Raw genomic sequence first — 1,215 nt, forward strand, 5'->3', positions numbered from 1 at the left:
TACTTCCATAATAGTCTCCCACTTCAGACATTGCAAGAATTCCAGTGTGAGTGCTTGACTGTGTGTGTGTGTGTGTGTGAGAGAGAGAGAGAGAGAGAGAGAGAGAGAGAGAGAGAGAGAGAGAGAGAGAGAGAGAGAGAGAGCGAGCGATTGTGATTGTATTTCTGTGTGTGTGTGTCTTGGAACATATTCCGTGGTTCACCCTCGCTGAACATATTTGGGCGTTTTGGACAGTTACACAATTGAAATGGAAAATTCCCAGCAAAATACATGAATATTTAAATGACTAAATTAAAATACACTGTTTATATCAGAGATTTTATTTCCCCTGTGTATTTACAACAATACTATGTATATTTCATTTGTCTTATGTGATGTGTGGATTGCCCAAACAATTTACGATGATAGGATTATTCAATTTGGTTAGACTGTATTTTATATACTACATGTTATCATATAGCCTGTAGTATTGCTTTTGGAGTTTCTTTTGTAATTGTGGTGTAATAATGATGCCATACCTCTTTGCTACAGCTGAGAAAGTGATGTCATTGGGTCGTAACTGGCACAGGCCATGTCTGCGTTGTGAGAGATGCAAGAAAACATTGACCTCTGGTGGCCATGCTGAGGTATTACACAAATACGCTTTCACTCATTAATACGTTATAGTCGGCGTCACAACACAGTAGCACAGGGTCTATATTAGTTGTTAAAAAATAATATTAGTTGAAATTAATTTATAGCTTTTTAAAAGTATTTACTAATGTAATCTAAACACAGCAGACAAAAAGACAGAACAGCCACTGTTGGTTTATGAGCCAAAAATGTTTATCATTTAAGAAGTTATGATTCAATGCAAAAAAACCCAAAGAAAATACACAAAATATATTTGGAAATACAAACTGTGCATACTATAATTAGAATCTCTCTTAATCTTACCTGAACATTTAAATATTCTATGTCTGTTACAGCATGAAGGCAGGCCATATTGTCATGTGCCCTGCTACGGGTACCTATTTGGGCCAAAAGGTGTGAACATTGGCGAGGTGGGCTGTTATAACTATGACAAAGACGACAGAGATGGTGAGATTCCCAGTGAAAATTAACCGCACTTCAGTAATCCACAAATGGGAACGCATTCTGTTTTGTCCATGTTACAGAAATGCTTTTGTATGTATTTTATTAATATTACACTATGAATAAAAATAAATAAATGTT

The 1,215-nt window shown here is 35.8% G+C and overlaps 1 protein-coding gene across 2 annotated transcripts in view; it reads left to right on the forward strand.

Moving 5' to 3' along the window:
* The window catches only part of crip3 (cysteine-rich protein 3), a 23,955-nt gene extending 22,740 nt beyond the window's left edge, over positions 1-1,215 (forward strand). For both annotated transcript variants that reach the window (XM_035532692.2, XM_035532693.2), the window contains exons 6-7: positions 532-626; positions 969-1,215. In XM_035532692.2, the coding sequence (XP_035388585.1) occupies positions 532-626; positions 969-1,103 (230 nt within the window). In that variant the 3' untranslated portion in view covers positions 1,104-1,215. The remainder of the gene's footprint in view (positions 1-531; positions 627-968) is intronic.

This window comes from Electrophorus electricus, chromosome 10, assembly GCF_041902795.1.
Source record: "Electrophorus electricus isolate QZ-2024a chromosome 10, ASM4190279v1, whole genome shotgun sequence".
Classification (NCBI taxonomy): Eukaryota; Metazoa; Chordata; class Actinopteri; order Gymnotiformes; family Gymnotidae; genus Electrophorus; species Electrophorus electricus.